Consider the following 18,971-nt stretch of genomic DNA (forward strand, 5'->3'; position numbering starts at 1 on the left):
TCCTTCCTTCCTTCCTTCCTTCCTTCCTTCCTTCCTTCCTTCCTTCCTTCCTTCCTCATCAATTTCATTCCCCTACACTCCCCCTCTCAACCCCATTTTCTATCCATGTCAATGACAAGACTGGTGAATTGCCATTGTCTCCCTTGCAGCATGCCCGGCCCTTCTGACCTCAGGACCTTAATGTATATTTTCCCACAATTAGAAGGGTATCCAGAAGCCATATATCATGAGTAGGTAGCTCCCAGACTCATCCATAGAGGATGATTATGGCTAAGTCAAGGTGCGAGCTCCCCAGGACTTCCATCCACACAGTATCTTCTGGTGGTATTAGGTAAGAACCAAAATACAGGCATCATCGTTCTCCAGGTTTGTATCTGCACTCAGCAGACCCTGACCATGGTATGTTGTGAATGCACGTGTTCTAGTCCACACAAGTCCAGGCCCAAAACTGTGTAAGAAAAGCTGGGCTGCACTAGGTTAAATGAACCAAGATGTCTTCTTTTATGTCTGTGGATAACAAGAGAGTTCAGTCATCATGTGGCTCATTCTGAGGTGAATTCACACACAGATCAACTTATTCCAAGGCCCTTAAACCACTTTTCTTAGCTTCCTTTATTACTGGGTGTTCATATCAGACACAAACACTATCTGGGGGCGTTAATATTTAAAATACGTAGTACTTTGAAAATGAAACTTGGGGTATTTTAATTACTGAATTAGCATATAAAATTATGGGTTATATTATGGCTTACTTTGCTTTTATGTTTTGAGATTAAGTCTTGCTATGAAGCCATGATTGGGAAAATATTCACTATATAGAGTAAGGTAGCTTCAAATATGTGCCAATTCTCCTGCTTGCGTCCTGAGTGCTAGATTGTAGGAATACACCACTACATATGGCTCATTAGGGCATTTTCACACATATATATATATAATTTTGCTTTATCCACGGCCCTTTCTTTTATGCAAAGAGAAAATGAAAAGTGGAGAAAAGTAATATATTCTGAAAAAGGAAGAAAAATCAAGACATGCTGAGCCACCACGGAAATCTGTAGGTAATTTTCTTCAACCATAAGGACTCAGAAGACAATCTCTCCCATTCAGATACAATTGCTCGATGAATCAACCATAACGACTCTGTTTCTAGTAAATTGTTCCAATCGAGAAAATCCTCCTGAATTTCATCTAAGAGCACAGCGCATACAGAGGCAGGTGGCAGCACACTGACCTGGTACCAAGACTACATGGCTGCCTCTGCTCCTGGTCCTTCCGGCACAAGCTGTTGGCACTGGTTTTACCCAAAGTCAGACTTGTCTTACTTGAAAATTAAGTGGTGTTCCATGTAGTACAATGATGGTTTGGGACAGGAAAATCAAAATGCTTTTCTCCGATGTTTGGTGCTTATTAAATCTTGAATTTTAACCAAAAGTGTGATTTAACTTCCACCCAAAGGAATGTTCCCAGCTAGCTGTAAAGTTAATGAGGTTGATCTGGGAGCAGAGAGGTCCTGTTAGGAAGACCCTGGGCTCTGCATTCCCACAGTACTACAATAAAGTCCTATTTGTTCTATGCTGTAGCATGCTGAATCTCTTATGCTCCTGTATTAACATACAGACTCATTCTACTGTGCTCGGGTTCTCTTAAATCTCCAATCCAGACTCCTACTACCTATGGAAAATTTCACTTTTCTTTTCTTTCTTGGGACAGCATAGCATCTCAAGTTGTCTAGGATGATGCTGTACTCACTGGGTGGCTAAGGATGATCTTCAACTTCTAACTCTCCTGCTTCTGCCCCTACTCTCCTCATGGGCACTTGGATTGGAGGCATAGGCCACCCTATCTTTTGTTATATTTTTGTTTCATTTCTAATGTGGTACTTGGGAATTGAACACTGAACCTTGTGAATGCTAGGCAAGCTACTATATCTACAGCCCTTGGAAATGGTTTTAAAGTTGTATCTCTATAGAACTTGCCTCATAATTATTGAGTATTCACTGGATGAAATGGAGATATTAATTATTATTTCCATCGTTGTCCTCAGAGCTTCCAGGTGATGTTCTTCCCTCCAGGTCCTCTAGGGTGTCTGATATAATCAGTGATTAGCTGGGAAGCAGGACAGGAGGGCAGAGTGCAGAGGCCTGAGGCATGTGGGGCTGAAAGAACAGCAGGTGGAGATGCACGTGACCTTCCACCCAGTCACTGGCATCATGGAACCTGCATTTTCCATGAAAACAACATTGGATAGAGATCAGCCATGACGGTAAACCCTGTCTGTGTTAGGCATGTTCCACCTGAGACCACTTGAGGCATTTACACATAGAGGCCAAGTAAGTACACAATTAACTGCATAAGCCTGGGCTTTAAAGGAGAAGTCTCCGGAGAGAAATCCGGGGGAATGCTCAGCCTGCAGCTATATCCTGATCTGCCAGACCAAAGTAAGAACAGAGGGAGGAAATGAGGACAGTGGTGGCCTCTAGTCATCCATGTTCACCGTGAAGGTGAGAAGGCTGACACAGAAGAAAAACTAGGAAGCTGTTCCCAAAGAGGAAGATGCCGAGTGCTATGGTGCAGATCAGGGGCGAGAGCTAAGACACCACACTCCTCCCAAGTATGACAGCAGGGAGGCTGGACAGAGCTGAATGTGAGTGTCCAGGGTAACCTTGGAGGGGTGGCAGGTACAAAGGCTTTACCCAACTGTGCTCAAGGGAGACTAAGGTAGTGTCTAGAGACAGAATACAGCCAACAACTAAGAATCAGTTTTCTGAATAAAAAAATAAATGACAGCAAAGAAGGAAATGGCTGAGGTCTGATAACCTCAGGTGTTTGGCCAGGTCCAGCAAGCGACTACAAAGTGTAAGAGCATATGATCTGGAATTTAGTGACTTAGATTTCATCCGAGTTGCAACACAATCCTTTCTAATGTGTTTTCTTATTCCTCAGGTCTTTTTTTTCCCTCTTTGTTGAAATTTAACTGATTACTATAAAGTTAAATCCAAAATATATACTGTCACCTGAAAATGAATGTGTGTATGATACTGACATTGAACCAAACCTGAATGGGTAGCAGATTCTACCTGTCTCTGACTCTCTGTGTCTCTCCATCATCTTTGTTTCCGTCTTTCCCTTTCTCTGTCTCTATATCTGTCTCTATTTCTCTCTCCCTCTCCCTCCTCCCTCTCTCCCTCTCTCCCTCTCTCCCTCTCTCCTCGCTCTCTCGCTCTCTCGCTCTCTCGCTCTCTCGCTCTCTCGCTCTCTCCCTCTCTCCCTCTCTCCCTCTCTCCCTCTCCCTCTGTCCCTCTCTCCCTCTCTCCCTCTCTCCTTTCCTCCTTCCCCACTGCCCTCCCTCCCTCATTTCCTGGGATCTGCAGCATTCTAATAATCATTCCTACCAAATATGTGTGGCATCAGCATCATCAAACACATCTTCATCTGGAGTTCCTAGGAAGGAGAAGCTTGGAAGAGCTGAGAGGCTATGATATGAAAATGAGTGGCCATTGCTTCTGGGACATCAACATGCCCTGCCCCTAACACTGGTAGTAATGAGGAAATCATACTAACTCTGGGGCCCAGGGATATCCAATACCACGAGATAGATCATTTGGCTCTGTACATTCTTTGTACCTCATAGAACACAGGTAGATTAGAAGTCAGACCTATGTCAGCATCAGCATCTTATAACATGTGGCCAAATGACACTCAAAAGCAAATAAGCTCTACTTTGTAATAAAAATTAAAACAGATTTTTCCTTTCCTTTTGAAGAAAGGATTATTATGTCCTTACTGAGATTTCTCATGACACTTAGCTGCCTCTTGTCTTGGGCTTCTTGCTGTGTGCTCACTGTAATTTCACACCCTGTGTTATTAAGTGTGCACCAACTGTTTGAGTTTGCTTTTTCCGCTCAATAAATTCTGCTACTAAATAACTTGCTTCGTGAGCCTTTTCATAGAATGTGACTTTTTTCAACAAAAGCTTTACCCTCGTTGAGACTCCAATAGCCCTTTAAAATAATCAGCCCCATTACTTGTCAAATGGCTGTGATTTGCCTTTGAGTGTCTTCAATTTTGCCAAAGCCAGCATCCTCTGGAAGTCATTTGCCACCAACAGCACAGGAATAGCACAATGTGCATAATGACCCGTGGAAAGCCCATGGCCAGCTGTCCCCTTGATGAGGGACTTCTTTGAATTATGTGTTGCCACAGTGAAGTGGCACAGTATTCTGGCTATTCATCCCTCACCTCAACAATTGTTAGGAGATATTTCTCCAAATTGTGCCTTGGTTTCACACCCCGTCTCTGGAAATGCTATGATGAACCACTGTATAACAGTCTAAGTGATATAAAAGCAAAGCAAAGAAAACCAACCAAACAAACAAACTAACAAACAAACAAATACCTGTATATCATAGGGAATCCTACACCATATGCCAGGCCAATAGACAACAGTAGAAAGTAAAATGTTAAAATAACAGGACACCATTCTCAGCCAAGCTGGGACAACTCCTGCACACCGGTGTGCAGGTATGTGTGGAGTGAACTAAGAATCCACAGAGTAAATGAAAGTGCTCAATGAGCAGCAGTCTGTAGCACGAATGGACCCTGTGTCTTGCCTGCCAAGAGCCATGAATTAGAAAAAAACAGATTGAGTCAGGGTATGCATAGGAAAGCAACAGAAACACCCAAGGTACTTGCAGCCTAGTTGAAGATCAAGTGAGAGAAACAACTATAAATGACACATTGACAAATGCATGTGATGGGAAGCCCTTGGTTTAGGAAAGTGTCCCAGCCAAGAGCCTGGAGGTGAGAGAGTGGACAGCAGGCTGTGTGATGTAGGGCTGGGTTAACAGAGCAGAAACACAAGGAAGACATGAGAATTCGGTGCTCACAGGAACAGATACTGAGTCCTGTCTTTGGTACTCTGATGAAAAGGGGAAGTGTCAGTCACACAACTACATCAACAATCTGTTCAGTTCAAAGGTCACCAGGAAAGACAGCTAAGAAGATGGTAGCATTTGGCCTCTTGTAGTTTGTTCCGTTAGCTATACTAATTGGGCTTTAACATCAGAATGTGCTTGCTCCATGGAAACCATTAGGGCATTATTTGAAGACTGTGAAGAATATGGGTGATCTGTATGTGAGGAGACCTTGTCCAATTGAGGGAAAAGCACTGTGTGCAAACTGGAAAATAGATTACCAGTAGAGGTGACACCTTAAGGTGATGAACTCCAGTAAGGCCTAAAACTAGGCAGAGTGAGCAATAGACCTGCCAGGACATCATGCATATCCTCAGAAATATGAATCTCAATGATGAGTTGCTGAGGGATATTTGTAGAAAGAACACAATTGAATGTGGCAGTCAAAATTGGGGCAGTCAGACCTGAAGAACTGAGCCCTGGCAAGCATATTAATTAGTAAGTAAAACACAGGCCCAATGGTAGAGGAAAAGCTTCTGAGCAGGCACGGGACAAGTCAGGTTCTGAGCCTTGCCATGCACTAGTTCAGGAAGTGTCTGGGAATCTAGAGGTAGGAGACTTCACTCATGGCATCATTGCTGAAAATACATGGAGTTTCCTTTGTGCCCTTGAATTAACCAGGACTTATCTGTGTGATATCATACATATCTGTGTAATATCAGTGACTTGAGGCTTTTGTACAAATGTTTCCAGTGACTAGTGTCAAAGGGTGGGGGTTGCAGAAGAAAGCAAAGCGTTACCCCAATGGTGGCTTGACTCCCTTGCAATAAGCCTCCACTTACTGTCAGAACACACCAATCTCACCTTACATCAAGGGAAACTTCTTTTACATATAAATGTAAAATCCATACATGTATGTTTATATACTTGTGTACAATAATATTTAATTGAAATGTGACTTTTTTCTTTTTTGTTTGAATGCATAGCAAGCACACTTCAATGATGCCATTCCCTTTCCATTCGCATAGGTAAACAGCTATCTATAATGAGACACACTCATATGTGTGTGTACTGGTGTGTGTGTCCATACTATGAGAGAATGATGACATAGACAACCTACAAGGAAGAAACTCTTTTTGACTTACAGTTTCTGCACATAACCATCTGATACAGAAGCATGTGGCATGGGCAGCTGTTCACCTCATTGCAGACAGGGATCCAAGAGGACAGAGAGTAAATGGCCAGGGACAATGGATAAACTTCCAATGTACATTCCCCAGAGAACTGCTTCCTCCAATCAAGTCTCGTCTTCCATTTCTCACCACTTCCCAACAATCCATCCAATAAGGAATTCATCAGCGGATTAACCCATAGACTTGCTCCTTGTTGACATAACTCATTACTAAAGTCCATCCTCTGAGTTTTGCTTTGGTTTGTGGGTAAAGCCTTCAACATGAGGATATTCAAACCTCAAATATATAGTTATAACTAGCAGTATTTTATATTTCTTCAGGAAATACTTAGAGTTGAACACTGAATTGCAACACATAGGGCTCTCCATGTAGTCACCCATTACATTCTGACAGCTTGCAAAAAGCAAACATTTGATAGGATGCATTCATCTTATGTTAAATGAGAGAATGTTAGCATTTGGATTGAATCATACCTAGGTTCACAACACTTAATCCATAGATACAGCTATCAATATGACAACATTATAGATTTCAATCTTTGTTATTTGACACATGTACATACTGCATAACAGTGCTCATAACACCCAATGACACAGACACAGGGACTGTTTTTAGTATGAAATTCCTAACTGAATTGACAAACAAAATATGTTTTAAAAAAGAACATCTTTGTTATGTTGGAAGGTAGGCATGATTGCATGGGTAAATGCTAGATGATTGGTTTTATCATTTAGTGACAACTCTCAATCAAAACAAAGACCTCTTCCCTCCTATGCACTAGGAAAGTTCTATTACAGATAGGAAAGACTTCAGGTATTCTAGGGACCTCACAACTACCACAGATCTGTAGAAGTGGATACCCTGTATGTCTTCTGTCAAAAATCAAAATAATTTTACTTCTCTAACTTGAGTGTCTTTAAAGGGAAACTCTAAGCTCACACTTGGTGGCTCTTGTCACAGTCAGCTTTTCATTTCCAAGTCAGTGCTCAGCATCTGACCTCAGATGGGTGCCAGCATCATAAAAATACACTTCTTTCTTCTCCCATCCTGCCAAGGGCTTCTGAACTTAGTTGACAGCCACGCGCCATTTTGCCATTCAGTGGGGAAACACACAAAAACAATTACTGGTTTAGTAATGAGGTGTCACAGTTGTTCCTGAGACAGCATCTCTCAGGAGATTGATGCAACGAATAGAACCCCTATCCACTGTACAGAGTGCCCTCCATTGTAAATCTATGTGTTGTTGGGAAATATAGAATGCCAGGCTCTGTCAAAAGTAGAAAGCCGCTACCTGCATAGTCATGTACTATGAAGAGAGCAATACTGCATAGACTATTAAGTACAACTGAGTTTCCTAGTGGCAAGTGTGCTTTGGGTATATCATGCAGTCCATAGACATTATGAAAATAATGATTTGATTATTTGGAAACATATTAGGGAAATATTCTGATCAATTTTATGACAAATAATATCCAGATTGTAGGGTTGGTGACTTGGAGAAAACTATGGCCATACCTAACAAATACCACCTCCCTTTAATTATAGCGTTCGATTCTTTACCATGCTCATGGGATAACAAACTCTACCATGTGTCCTTGGTCCAGGTGGCAGTCATGTATTTAGTGTCATTTATTGGACCTCAGTATTTTCAAACACCACCCCTGAGAATGGAAATCAAATTTGGTTTTAGATATTAGTGTGATTTAAATGGTCATTTCATAACATATTTTATGTTATGATGAGCCCATAAGAAGTGCTATCTGTTGGGTCACATTAAGAAACAAATTGTAAGAATTTGACCTTTATCTTATTATGTGCAAATATGCTGTGTGTTATAAACCACACTTTTATAAGCATCACCCCTCAGATCCATATGTTGAAATCTCATCATACATTTGATGGCACTGCCAGGAAGGTTCTTTGAGAGGTGATTGAGCTGCAGCATTGAGCCTGCATGAATAGAATGAGTCCCTGTAACAGGAACACAAGGAGTCATCCCAACCTCTTCTGTAATATAGCAAGAAAACCACCTATGAATCAGAAAGCAAGTTTTTAACCCATGCAAAATCAGATGAATTTTCTGTCTTGCAAAAGTCTATAAAATAAAAGCCAAAAACAAAAGCAAAAATAACCCAACCAACCAACCAACCAATTGAAACTTTGTTTTACCTCATTGAAATGAGCTCTTGCTATGTATTCAAGGAAAGCTTCAAATTTGTTGTCCTCCTGCCTCAGTACCCAAGGGCTAGATGTCCAGGTAGCCAGGCCCAAACAAAATTGTCTGCATGAGGAAGATTTCTATGAGAGTCAGGAGCTGCCACAGAGCTTCTTTCTCTGGGGTATCTTTTCCTTTGCATTGAGATATCTGGTCACATCTGCTTTCAGTTGAAAAGCACGGAGTGTCTGGTCATCATTGTCCAGTTATCTCAGCTATAACCAACAGCCAAACTTCCTCTGCTCAATATTTTTCCTTGCATGGAGTAGCACGTTGCCTGGCTTACCCAAAACATTTTTTTTTTTGCTGTTTTCCAAAATCTTATTGTTATCCTTTTCTCCAAATTCTCTCTAGTTCAAAATTAGAAGTTCAAGGCCAGCCTTTGGTCTACAGTGAATATGAGGACAGCCTAGATTACAAGAGATCTTATCTCAAAAAACAAATATTAAAAAGGTCAAATATTTAACTAATCTTAGTATAACCTCCTTCATATCTATTCTTATTTTCAAGATCAAATGGCCTCCCTTTCTTTTCATGGCTAAGAAACTTTCCACTGCATAGATACACCACACTTAGACTACAATAACTATGAGTAGATATAAGCATGTACATATCTTCCATACACATATATAAACACTTCTTTAAATAAAAGAATTCCACAGGACCCTTAACTTCTGAGACAATCTTCTCAGGGAGATTCTATCATGATCTTTTTGACCATTTCTTTTTAATTCCTACAATGTATAGCTAAGGCATGTACATTAATTTCTCAGGAACTGATCACAGCCCTCTCAAGAGTTTTACCTGCACCTTGCAGGACTCATTGGCTGTGTCTACATGAAATATGTTTTCATGTTTACCACCTCATTAGTTTCATTGACTTTCAGTGATGGCGCCCCAGCAGGAACAGTGGTAATTGAGTTGTTATAAGTCTCCTTCTGTGCTTAATTAAATTTTCTTGAGAGATTTTTTAGGTTTTATACTTTTCTGCACAGAGCATGGTATGCAGTAAGCACTCCTAATAGTTTCATTTATTAATGGTTGTTTCCTAGCATTCCTTTGAAGTTGACATTACAATACATTGTATGTGTTGTTCACTCATCAGGGACGCTTTAAGCTCCCTCCAGTCATGCTCTTGTACCTGGGACTTTATGTAAACACTTGGCATAAACAGACATGGGGTACTTGGTTCCATAACAGCCAAACCGTGATGAAGACCAGGGAAGAAAATTAAGGAGATTGATTTAGAGTCTCAAAATGGGGATCTCTAGGGGGCACTGAATATTTAGCTGTCAGTTGCCTCAGTGAAGCTGACAGAGTCCTTTCATGCACAGTTCTCCATGTACTCTTACGAGAGTCATTGCCTAGGAACTCTCTCTCTCTCTCTCTCTCTCTCTCTCTCTCTCTCTCTCTCTCTTTCTCTCCCCCTTCCCTCCCTCTCCCTCCCCCCCTCTCTCTCTGCTCCATTCATAATATACCTTCATCACCACACACTTTATTGGGAAACCCACTTATTTGGAATGTCTCCCAAGGAATCAAATTAAGTCTAATTATACTTAATGGCAACGACTGGTGCTTAATTTGGATGGTAATTCTGCTTAATTGAGATGCCTTCAGGTGCCGAAGTGGTGTTCTGAGAGTGCTAGTGTGTGTGAGTGTAACAACCTATGATCCTTCACTCCTTCTCTCAACATCTCTACAAAATAACTGATACAGGCAAAGCATATTTTGCAGCATGTGATTAAGGAGATTTATCTTATTAATTGTTGAGGATTCTGAACAACAAAATGTATATATAATACTAACAAAGTGTAAATAACAGTACACCTCATCAACAGAAAAAAAAAGCTGAATTTCCCAAATAAGACAAATACTTGAACCTCAGGTAGATGCATGCCATCTGAGCTCATGGTTTAGACAAGTTTCAGACTCAGCTTCAAAATGTCAAAGACTATATGTCAAGAACTGTGCTAGGGAAGATGAAGAGATTTAGTTCCACTCCAAGCAGAATATGACTCAATCATCTCCTAAATCCTGACCCTTGATTTTTATTAGACTACACAGGATACACACCAAGTGACCTCCCCCCACCAATCATGGAATTCTGGTACTTCTTTTTAACCTTCTCAAGTTCAAGTAAGGCTGGCCCATGGTCATTGACTCAATGGGATCTCATAGGAAATTACCAAGCACAGTCTAGAAGGTATGAGTTCAATATCTAGGCTTTAAAAAAATTTTCCTATTTTCCCATTGGTCATAGTGGCTTCTACTGAAGTCTTCTGAGTCAATCCACTTGGGTGCAGAGACAAGTTAGTCACATATGTGTGTCGCTAAGCTATGGAATACAATGTATATTTACCCTGCTTCCACACATTTGTTGCATAAATTGTTTATCTTACGGTTTACCTTCATTGGCTATTGTATAACCTATACCTGTGAAGCATCCTTTCAAAGTCTGGGGGAAGCAATCATTTCATCTCCTTACTATACTTTTCCAAGAGATAACAGAATGTAGAGTTGCAAGCTACCAGAGGCCACAAACCATTATTTGATTGACATGTAGAGAAAAGTCAGAACTCTAGCAACTGCAGCCTTTGACTCTGTTTTTCTCTTTGGGTAATTAGTCTTAATTTTGGTTCTTGTGGTGTTTTGAGAACACTTGGCCCAGGAAGTGGCACTATATGGAAGTGTGGCCTTCTTGGAGGGTGTGTGTCACTGTTAGGGTGGGCTTTGAGACTCTCCTCCTAGTTGCATGGAAGACAGTAGTCATCTCCGAGTGACCTTCAGGTGAAAATGTAGAACTCTTAGCTCCTCCTGCACCATGTCTGCCTGGATGCTGCTTTGCTCCCACCTTGATGATAATGGACTTAACCTCTGAACCTGTAAGCCAGCCCCAATTAAATATTGCTTTATAAGAGTTGCTTTGGTCATTATGTCAGTTCACAGCAGCAAACCCTAACTAAGAGAGTTCTCACAGCTTCATAAAATCTTGAGCATGCCATTATTTCCCCACCAAGCTTTCTTGCTTATATGTACAATAGTCGTTGCAATATTGTTTCTCTTGCCAAAAATTCATACAAGTCCATGAAAAAAAAAATGGTTCATAAGATCACATGTCTCCCTGGCTCATGACCAAGAACATGAAACCTATTGTTCCTATGTGGAATGATAAGATAATAAGATAAAGGCATTAATGTGTGTGTATGTCTGTGTGTACAAAAGTATGTGGAACACATATGTGAGTGCTGTATATGCATACCATCATAAACATCAGAAACCTTCCTTTATTGTTTTCCACCCAATTGTTTGAAGAGAGGGTCTCACTGAAAAGTATCCTGCTTCAGGTAGCATGACTGAGCAGTGGGCTCTTGGTACCCATCTTCCTTTACCCCGTGATGTTAGAGATATAGGCTTGTGCAGACATGCCCTGCTTTCTATGTAGGTATTAGAAACTCAAACTCAGTTAAGTATGCATGGTGCTTTTAGTTGGGAGCTCATATCTGTCCAGCAAGTTGCAGGTGGGGAGAGCAAGACAGGCCCTTGCATGATTTTTTTTCAAATCTCCAGCCCTTCCCAAGATGATACATTTCCTCCCACAAGGCCATACCCACTCCAATAATTCCAAAACTCTTAATCCTTCCCAAACAATTCCATTAACTGGGGACCAGGCATTAAAGTATGAGCTTGTGGGTGACATCTTCATTCAAGCTACTACAGGACTGTCTAGAATAAGAGGGTTTTCTTAACTTTTTCCTCAATGAGTTTAGTACTCATCTATAGGCAAGCAACTGATTCTGTGTGAAGATTTGTATCCTGCTTTTTCTCAAATTTATTTATCATCAGTAGTTGCTCTCTGGCAATTGTTTAGGGTTGTGTCATCAAACAAGGAAATTCCACTTACTCCTTTTCTATATGTATCCTGTTGTAGTTAGAGTTTTATTGCCGTGAGCAGACACCATGACCAAGGCAACTCCTATAAGGGATAACATTTAATTGGGACTGGCTTATTTGTTCAGAGGTTCAGTCCATCATCATTATGGCAGAAAGCATGGCAGCATCCAGGCAGGCATGGGGCTGGAGGAGGTGAGAGTTCTACATCTTGTTCAGAAGGCAAAATGGAGAAGACTGACTTCCAGGTGTATAGGAGGAAGGTCTCTCAAAGCTCACCCCCATAGTGACACATTTCCTCCACACCCCATAATAGTGCCATTCCTTGGGACAAGCATATTCATACCAACACATGTCCCTTTTCTTTGTGCCTTATAGTTATATTAAAGTTACATATAGTACTTTTATATAGTCAAGTACTAATCTAAATAAGAGTGGAGAATTGGACATCCTTCTCATGTTTCTGATTATTGAGGGAATGCTTAGAGTTCCTGTAGTCAGAATAATATAGGCTAAGAATTTGTCATATGTAACCTTTGTTGTGTTAAAGTTTAATCATTTGATCTCTAACTTGTAAAGATTCATTATAAACAGATATTGATCTTTATCAAAGGTTAACTCTACTTCTATTCAACTGGTCTTGACTTTTCCACTTATCTAGGTTTCTGTGTTTATAATTTACACATTGTGTTGCATATCATGAGCCATCTTTATATTACTCCAAGGAAGACAATTTGCTCATCAGAAATTTCTCTTTTAATAACAACCAACCAAATCCTAAACCAGCAAAATGTCAGAAATTAGAGAAATGTAGACTCAAAGAATGACTCTGAGACAATGGGAAAAAGAGTTGGTCTTTGCAAAGACCAACCTTAATCAGCCTCACTCAATGAAAGAGAGAAAACTCAAATAAATATGGAAGAGATTGAAAGACTCTATTACAATAGGCATCACTAAAATTCAGAAAATTATTAGGGCAAATTTTGAGAAATTGTATTACATTGAACCACAAAATTTTGAAATTTGGAAGTTCCTAGACATACATGACTCATTATAACCAAGACCAGAAGATACAAAAAACCATAAACAGATCAGCAATAGGTAGAGGCTGAATTGGTAATAAAAGTTTGTCAAATCAGAGATAAGCCCATAACTGTATTGATTAACAGTTGATTTTTTCCAGGTTATTGAAGAACTAATGCAATTGCTCTTCTAGCTATTTTATAACATAGGAAGGAGAGAAATGCTTCCAACCTCATTTTCAGGAGCCAGGATAACACAGAGAAAAAAGGAAATAAGAATAGACAGAAAGGGAGCCATGGAACAATTTCCCTAATAAACAAATGCACAAAACCCCTTAAGGAAATATTTAAGTCAAACTCAATATCATCCTTGATTTCTCCTCTCTCTTGTCACTCATGGTACTTGATGGAGGGAAGGTGTAGGGAAAACCCTGAGAGCCTAGAGCATATTACACAAGGGACTTAAGACATACTTCCAATCTGCCTCCTCTCTCCCATTATTTTCAACTGGGAGCTACATCTTGTTGAGTCTACAGAGAAGGCAACAGGCAACTATAGGGGCACGTCCTTCATTGCCTTTAGATCCCTGCTTCTTTTCACACTGGCCCTTCCCACTGGAAGACTTATACACCACCAGTTTCTTCCATTATGCCTCCTGTACACAAATGGTACATGCACACTTTCTCTTTCTTCATAGAAAAGACCCACATGGGAGGTATTGTTATGTTATGGCTGTTTTTCATATATGTGTGTGTGTGTGTGTGTGTGTGTCCTCATTGTATTTTGTCCCAAAAGTGGTGAGAAGAAGAGGTCATGGCTGCATGTTTAAATCTTCTTTATTATAAGCATGGGTCTTTTCTGACTAGATTTTTTTTCATATTTTTCTATTGAAGGGATGCTGACTTTTATTGAGTCATTCAATAGTTGAGAGATGATGGGACCATCAGTGGTATAGCATAGGCTCTGTACAGAAGGAAAGGTTCCTAGAGAGTTAGCTCCAGTCAGTGATGTAGCATCTGGGAGAATGCAAGGAGTAGCCATAGTAATTGAAATGGTTCAGGGATAGAATTGGCAGGAGACCCAGGGTATAGATGCAATAGCATGCAGGAAGAACACATGCTTGATGGAGTCACCACCATACTTCTCATAAGGGACTCCCCATCTCTGTGTTATCTTACATCCATTTCTTTTTGCTGAACCACAGGGGGTATGTAGGCACTAACTAACTCACTCCTTTGATTTATATTGATTCATTCCATTTAACTGTATTATTGCCAAAATGAAATCTAAGAAGAAGAGGTTGTCCTACCTCCTTAATTGCAAAAATAAAACATTTTATGCTTTATAAATGCCACAGACACTTTAGTTTGTAATGGCATATCTATAGAGAGGACATAAATATGTATTCTTGCTTGTACTGCATGGCATTAGAGGTAATAGATACTTCCCATTAATTCAGTTCTACATGGATTTTAAATAACATGCCACATAGGCAACAAACACAATTGTATTCAATTTCTTCCACAAACATTTACATCTGACTTTCAAGCCTTTGCTAAGTGTTCAAGGTCAAATGACTTAACCTGTTAGAGAAAACACGGAATATTCCACAGATGCATGGATGTGGAAATCAAGGAAAGCAATTATAGATGAGGAACACAATATACATGTTAACTCCACTTGGACTAAACTGTTGCTTTGACAGACAGTCTATCAACTAACTCCTTGTTCAGCTTTTTTTAGGTGTTGCTATCATTTCTATTTGTAATATTCTATAGTGGATGATGCTTCTATGCTACCTTATGTTCCTACAGCAACTGAGTCTTCACAGCCCCCAGTGAAGGAATATGTTCCTATAGTCCCTTTGACAATGCCAGCTCTGAGGTTCAAGAAGGTCTGCTAATGCATTCAAGCCCACACACTTCTATGTATAGAACACCTACAGTGATGAAGATAGGGCCAGGGGAACAGATTAAAGCTCTGGTGTAAAGAAGTCTGTGCATTTACCATCATATGGCTTCTGTCTTCGGGACTGCACAGTGATGATAGGCACCACAGTAAAAACCCTGTGACCTTTGTGTGCTACCAGAGGCCAGCAACTCCTTCAGGAGCTCCCTGGATCTTTACTCATCTCTGTTTATCAGAACTGGCATTGAATATAAAATAGTTGCAGTGTCATAACAGAATTAAGCAAGCTGAATCCAACAGGGATCTGGCGGAATCGCCACTGGATATAAACCACCCTTTCTCTGCTGTGGTACTGAGAGTCAGCAGCAAGGGAAATAGCTGAATAGAAATGAGGGAAGTTTGCAGACTGCAGAACTAGATAGGTGGCTACTGTTGACACAAAATACCAAGACCACTCAGAAGGTGGCAACAGGAGGCTCAGTAAATTAACATTACCAAAAAGCTGTTCCTTTACCAGTGTTTCTTTAATATTGATTGAAATCCATGTTAGAATAGATTGCTGTCAGTTTCTCAATGAAAATGATATAAAGGAACCCCACCCTCGTGTTCTGCTCTGCATTTTGCTGAATTTAGAATACATTAAAGACAATTAATTTCACAGCAAATAAAATAGTTGTGAATACATTCTCTTCGCTTTTGGTGTATAAGGTGGCCATACCATCACAAAGGACACGTGGTAGACTTACAGAGAACTCACATAGTTTCAGAAATCATGGATATGGGAAACATTCTACCTAATATAGCTTCATAAGACTCTGCAAAAGGACAGAGACATGCTAGCTATTAGGGAAGAAGAAGATAATAGTCTGGTTTTGACAACCAAGATGGAAAGCCTGCCCTGGGGCTCTATCTATCAGCAAAGCTTCTAGAAAAGAGCACTGTGAGGTCTCAAGTTAGAGGAAATGGTTGATTGAACAGTGAGGCCTGATATGAAAAAGATGCCCAGGGAGTGGGGCAGCACAGCTACACAAGAGCAGGAATGGCATCCTCTCTTGGACCACCACAAGGGGCTGTACTGAGTCCTGGTTGTACTCTATGGATGGATGTGAATGTGTGGGCAGTAGCTACTGTCAGCCATGCCCAGAAAGTCTGCTCACCCTAGATGGCTGTTGACAGCATCAAGTGGGTGAAGAAGCCTTACCTTGTCTGGATCAGTGGTTGTGATGACCCACACACAGTGAGCATTGTCTTCATACTGCACTGGGTAGTTAGGGGACGTGATGACACCACTCGGCCCACGAAGGTTTGATCCACATGTCCTGGCTGGAAACAGATGGAAACAAAACAGTTTGCCCAGCAGTCCATCAGATACCACCATGTGGAATAAGAGGTTTTATTTAATTTTTTTAAAAAAAGAAGTTGAGTTTTTAGGTAGCATACAAAATAATGCGTGTCAATCAGACATTTTCGTGTATGAGTATAATTTGAAATGAATATGATATAAAATGAGTATAATGAACATATTTATCCCTTTCAACACCCACCCAATCCTCTTCTCTACATACGACCACACACAACAACTGTTTCTATATATAAGTGTATACTTTAATCTAGTTTTCACACAAGAAAGAAAATAAGCACTGTTTTCTCTTTACTCCCCTGTCCCTTCCCACACAGACCTGCTTTGACATTCATGTCCTATGTAGGTATAAATACAAATTTCTATTTAAATCTAGATTCTTCACAGGAGAAGAAAAACATGACATTTTATTTTTTTAAAAGATAATTATGTCATTTCCCCCACCCTTTGTCCCTCCAGACCCTGCCTCATGTCCTTTCTCCAGTCTCTTTGAAATTCTTGGACTCTTTTTATTTAATTGGCACACAGATGTTTTTTGGAGAGTGTGCACATGCCTCTGTGTGTGTGTGTGTGTGTGTGTGTGTGTGTGTGTGTGTGTGAGAGTGTTTGTGTGTGTTCCTAAATAAATAATATTGAACCAACAAAATATTTAACTATATTCTAAAAAGGATTATTTTCAATTTTCTTGCATGCACATGTCTGTGTGTGGATATTAACGTGTGAGTTTAAAGGAGAAGATGCCTACAAGATACAGAAGAGGGTATAGGATCTGCCAGTGCAGGAATCACAGGCAGCCGCTAGCTAACCATTGTGGCTACTAGAAACTGCCTCTGGTTCCTTTGAAAGAGGAGCACGTGCTTTTTAACTTCTGAGCCATCTCTCCAGTCCCCATGAAATTTACTTATAGTAAATCATGATGTAAAGTTGGCAGTTGTCTTTTGCTCAGTCTTCAGGAACCTTGCCTGATAGTTCAGATACAGGTGAGGATACCTTGTTAAAGGAAATATGCAAAGATAATGTCACTCATTGTCACAAAGCCATGAAAAGATCAATATCAAATCAGTCTATTTCAGAACCTTCTGGGGACACAAAACCAAGTTTCCTATGTACTCATTTGTACACAGAGAGTCTATATCTATCCATTTGTGCACAGAGCCAGTGAGTTATAGAAAAGAGCTCAATACAGTGGGATTTGGGACCAGTATCACACCTCACACAGGATACACTTTAAATGCAGCTTCATCTCTGCTAAGCTTTGTCCTATTTCTTTCAAATAAGGATGGAGGAAGCAATGTCAAAGTCTCACTCGATGCTCAGATTCTATTTCACAAAAACAAAACAAAACAAAAAAACAACAAAAAAAAACGATGCCAAGTCTTATAGTACAATGAAGATAGGGACTTGAGTGTATTGTGCTGTTGAAAGCTTAAAGGAAGTAGAAACAATGACTCCAAAAGCAAAAGAAGACATCGTTGTCCCTTTCTTCATCTTGAAGCTAGAATGAAAAATCAACTGAAGCTGTAAACTGTAAAACCAAAGAAAATGGCATGCTTTGTGATAAAAAGTATTTCAATCACCCCATTCTTTCTCAAGGTTTTATTTTTTCCAAATCATCGGGTAACTTGGAAATCTAATATCAGTGTGAGTTCTTGATTGAATATTAATAACTCAAATTGGGCTTGGGAAAAAACAAAAAGGCTAGTTTTATGAGAAAGTACATGCAAATATATGCCTGCCATTATCCTAGACACTGCCATGCACAAAGCATACCTGGCCACCCAGTGGATTAGTCTAGATACTTTCACACAGAGAGCTTACCTGGTCACCCAGTAAAGCATCTGTCCTGTTCATGACCCAAGCTCTCTCTTCCCACTAGCCCTTGGCTGATGATATATTCATGCCAATTGTTTTCTAGGAGACTTGCCTCTAAGGATCAACACTGTAGATCTCATGACCTGAAAGGGCTAGCTTGGGAATTCAGGAGCCTCACTGACCCCAGCAGGAATACACAATCTCCTTTCTAGGCTATATTCATATTAAGATGATTTAAACTGTGAATGATCCTGGAAATAATAGCACTCCTCTGTAGAAGTCATGACTCTCTGCCACTGTTTCTCCCCAGATTTGTCTTCTCAGGTTGTGAGACTGGGGCTTCTGTTTATTTTATGGTACAAGCTCAGCACCAAAAACAGAGGCTGAAGTCCTTCATATGAGGTTGAGAGTCGCATCCAGCAACTTAAAAGTTGATGAGTACTCACTACAGACATAATTAGCTAAAAACTAGTCAATTCTACATGCATAAACACATTAAAAATGACATTTTAAATATCAACATTTTTTTACCTAAAGGAATTGTTAAAATAAAGTATGAGACTATTTTTCAAATCCTCTTGGGCATAGAGTAGCTCTACATGTTGCCCAAAAGAGAGCTGTCTGCGAGTATAGACCTAGATGCTAATCTTCACTCTGTGATAT

At 40.2% G+C, this 18,971-nt stretch overlaps 1 protein-coding gene across 1 annotated transcript in view; it reads right to left on the reverse strand.

The window, feature by feature from the left end:
* Csmd1 (CUB and Sushi multiple domains 1) overlaps positions 1 to 18,971 on the reverse strand; it is a 1,525,237-nt gene that overhangs the window by 399,133 nt on the left and 1,107,133 nt on the right. The window contains exon 10 of the mRNA XM_028766288.1: positions 16,338 to 16,459. Coding sequence (XP_028622121.1) covers positions 16,338 to 16,459 — 122 coding nt within the window. The remainder of the gene's footprint in view (positions 1 to 16,337; positions 16,460 to 18,971) is intronic.

Source organism: Grammomys surdaster, unplaced genomic scaffold (assembly GCF_004785775.1).
Source record: "Grammomys surdaster isolate TR1022 unplaced genomic scaffold, NIH_TR_1.0 167, whole genome shotgun sequence".
Taxonomy (NCBI): Eukaryota; Metazoa; Chordata; class Mammalia; order Rodentia; family Muridae; genus Grammomys; species Grammomys surdaster.